Genomic DNA, 3,570 nt, shown 5'->3' with positions numbered 1-3,570 from the left:
GATGCCAGGCGGACACCCCTCCTCGGTCGGGGAGGCAAGGTGTTGGGCGCTGGATCAGGCTGCGGACAGCCGCCAGGCGAACACCCCTCCTGGGCAGGAGAGGCGCAGGACGATCGGCTAATGGGTCTTCATTAATCTAAATGTTTGACATTAGGAATATCAGTAATTATGTTGTAAAATGTACAATAGAGTGCAAAATTATTTCAAATCATGTACATGGCAATTAAAGTCTAGTTAGAATCAAGCAGCATAGTTATATATTTATGTCAAAGTAATGTTTTGTATACCTATTCAATGAAATTCTAGTTTTATTCCTTTATCTTTTTATCATAATTCTTTCAACCTTAGCATTTTCTTGTGTTTACTTGAAAAACTAACATATTGAGCTTTGTTTCTGTTGGTCATCTGACCTATAACTCACAGTTTATTATTCAGAGGAATGATTTCTTTCAGAATTTGAGTCAAGTCCTTCCATTGCATCTTTAGATTTTTTAAACTGCATTTAAAACACTCTAAGATGAGATAGTGTTGAACATGGACTCATAAGGCATTTAAATGCAAGGAACTTAGATCTTAGAAGAAATGGTAATGCACACAGTTACAGGTTTGTACATGAGGTGGATAATGTTTAGGTGGCATAATGAAATAAGCAGAGGACATGAGGTGTGTTCTAGAAATGCTATTTTAGAGCCTAGAGCATCCATGAATAGGACAATGCAACTTCATTCAGGGAAGAAAGAAGTGACTATTTCAGTTTTGTTTTTACCAAACCATATCTGAAGTCGTAATTTCCTTTGGTGTCAAAACTACCAGATAGGATACATTAACCAGTAAATAAAACACAACTATAATGGAAAGACAAGAAATCACGGACTTGGGAATTACTTTAGCAGGATTTTTTATCTCACCTGCAAAACAAACAAAAGTTTGTTAGAAAAACAACATATTTTAAAGCTTGGAATTCTTGCTATAAAAGGAATGAAAAGCATTCTTTAATTTAATTTTTTCAACTGTTTGCAATGATACTGTTTTTGTGCTACACAATTTTATTCTTAAATGCTGGAATATTTTGTGATCCTATGTTAAATACCAAAGATTATAGATTTTCCACTATAGATTAAGCCTGAACATCAACAACAATACAATAGAGAACTTACAAACATGTGGAAATGAAACAATTTACTACTGAACTGAAAAAAAATTGGTCAAAATGGAAATCAGTTAGGGGACCAAGTTGTTTTTAGAATTGAATGAAAATGAAAACACAACATATCTAAATGTATGATACACAGTGAAGGAAATTTTATCAGGATATGCTATATTAAAAAAGGGATAGAAAGCTCTCATGTTACTAACTTAGCAGCATAGCTAAATGTTTTAGGACAAGACTGTAAACCACACCCAAAATGTAGATTAAAAAAATGATCAAACTCAGGGCTGAAATCAATAAAACAGAAACAAACAAACAAACAAGGAAACACAATAAAATAAATAAATAAATAAAGTAACATAGAGTTGGTTCATTGAGAAAATTAACATGATTGTTAAACCTTGGTCAAATTAATTAAAAGACAGAAAAGATTAAAATTAATAAAATTAGATACAAAAACAAAACCTCATTCCAGACACTGAGGAAATCACAAAGACATACTTTAAAAATTTGTACTGCACCACACTGGAAAACCTAAAGAAACAGATGAACTTATTGATATATAACACCTATTCCAGATAAATCAGGATGAAATAAGAAATTCAAACAGACCTATAGGCCCTGGTGAAATAGAAGCATTAACTGAAATCTTCAGACAAATGAAAGTGCATGGCCAAATGAATTCAATGAAGAAATTTACTGGCTCTTCAAAGAAGAATTAATACCAATACCCCTCAATTATTCCACAAAAGAGAAGTAAAGGAACATTCCCTAGTCCTTTTCATAAGTCCACAATAACTCAAACACCCACAACAAACGAAGACCCAAAATGGAAGAAAAAAGACCACAATCCCTTATGAATATAGATAAAAAATCTCAATAAAGTATTATAAAAATGCAAGAACATTTCCTAAATAATATTCATCATAATTAACTTGGCTTCCTCCCAGTGGTGCAGGGGTGGCTCAACATATATACACTGATAAAGGAAGTCCAGCACATGGATAGGCTGAAAGACAAATCCACATAATCATCTTATTGGATGAAGAAAAGACCTCTGACAAAATCTAACATCTTTTCATAATAAGACTCCTAGAGAACCTAGGAATTTAGGAACATTTATGTGAGAAAGACTATTTACAATGCAGCCATAGCTATCATCAACCTAAATGAAGAGAAACTCAAAGTATTTCCACTAAAATCAAGACCGCACTATCCACTCTCTCCACACCTAATCAACCTGGTACTGGAGTCTTGGCTAAAACAATAAAACAGCTAAAGGAGATCAAGGAGATAAGAATAGGAAAGTAAGAGGCCAAAGTATTTATTTGCAGGTTATATGATTTTATAAACAACAGAGCTTAAAAACTACACCAGTAGACCTCAACATTTGAAAAACACTTTCAGTAAAGCAGCAGGAGAAATACACAAAATTGAAAGATCTTGAAATTAAATTTATCCATATCATGTGGAAACATACATACACACACACACACACACACACACACACACAAAACACACACACACAATCAAAACACAAATAAGCAAACTAAAGACAGGATGGCTAAAACAATTCTGAATAATAAAAGAATTACAGGAGTTATTACCATTCACAATTTCAAGAAGTACTACAGAGCTATAGTAATAAAAATATCACAGTGTTGGAAACAAATGAATTGAATTGAATATGCATACATAAATCCAGATACATTTGGATTCCTGACTTTTGAGAGAAACAAAACAAAACAGCCCCTTTCCCCTCCAAAACCCATGAGAAATAAACATGGGGAAAAAACACTATCATCAACAAGTTATCCTGATCAGATTGGCTGGCTTCATTTAAAAGAATGCAAATAGTTTCATATTTTTAACCCTGGATAAAACACAACTCCATATGGATGAAGGACCTCAACATAGGACACAAGGTATTTCGAATCTAGTAGGAAAGAATGTAGGTTATCATCGAGAACTTATTGGCACAGGGAAAGATTTTCTGAAAAGGACACCAATATCACACAAGTACAACAATTAAGACATGGAGCTTTGTGAAACTGTAGAGCTTCTGTATAGTAAGGGCCATGATTTTGGGGAAAAGTGGCAGGCTATATAATAGGGATCTTTATTAATGACATATCAAATAAAGTGTATATATCAGACATATCTAAAACATGTAAACAAATAAAAAAACTGGGCAGCAAGAAAACAAATAAACCCATTAAAATAGGGTACAGAAACAAGCTGTCATCAAAAGACAAAACATAAATAGCTGAGAAATATATTTAAGATTTTCAAAATTATTAATTAGGGAAATGCAAATCTAAACTACTGTCCCGCGCCAACCGTCTCACCAGCAAGAACGACGCGGCACACAAACAGGATCCTTCTGTAGCAAAGCTTTTATACTCTTGAGAGGGAGAGCA

At 33.6% G+C, this 3,570-nt stretch overlaps 1 protein-coding gene across 1 annotated transcript in view; it reads right to left on the bottom strand.

The window, feature by feature from the left end:
- The window catches only part of LOC110320204 (solute carrier family 7 member 13-like), a 12,040-nt gene that overhangs the window by 4,103 nt on the left and 4,367 nt on the right, over positions 1-3,570 (bottom strand). The window contains exon 2 of the mRNA XM_021196117.1: positions 786-908. Coding sequence (XP_021051776.1) covers positions 786-908 — 123 coding nt within the window. The remainder of the gene's footprint in view (positions 1-785; positions 909-3,570) is intronic.

The sequence above is a fragment of the Mus pahari genome, chromosome 4 (assembly GCF_900095145.1).
Source record: "Mus pahari chromosome 4, PAHARI_EIJ_v1.1, whole genome shotgun sequence".
NCBI lineage: Eukaryota > Metazoa > Chordata > Mammalia > Rodentia > Muridae > Mus > Mus pahari.
Note: the sequence above shows the minus strand (reverse complement) of the source record. Positions and strands in the feature narration are given on the sequence as shown.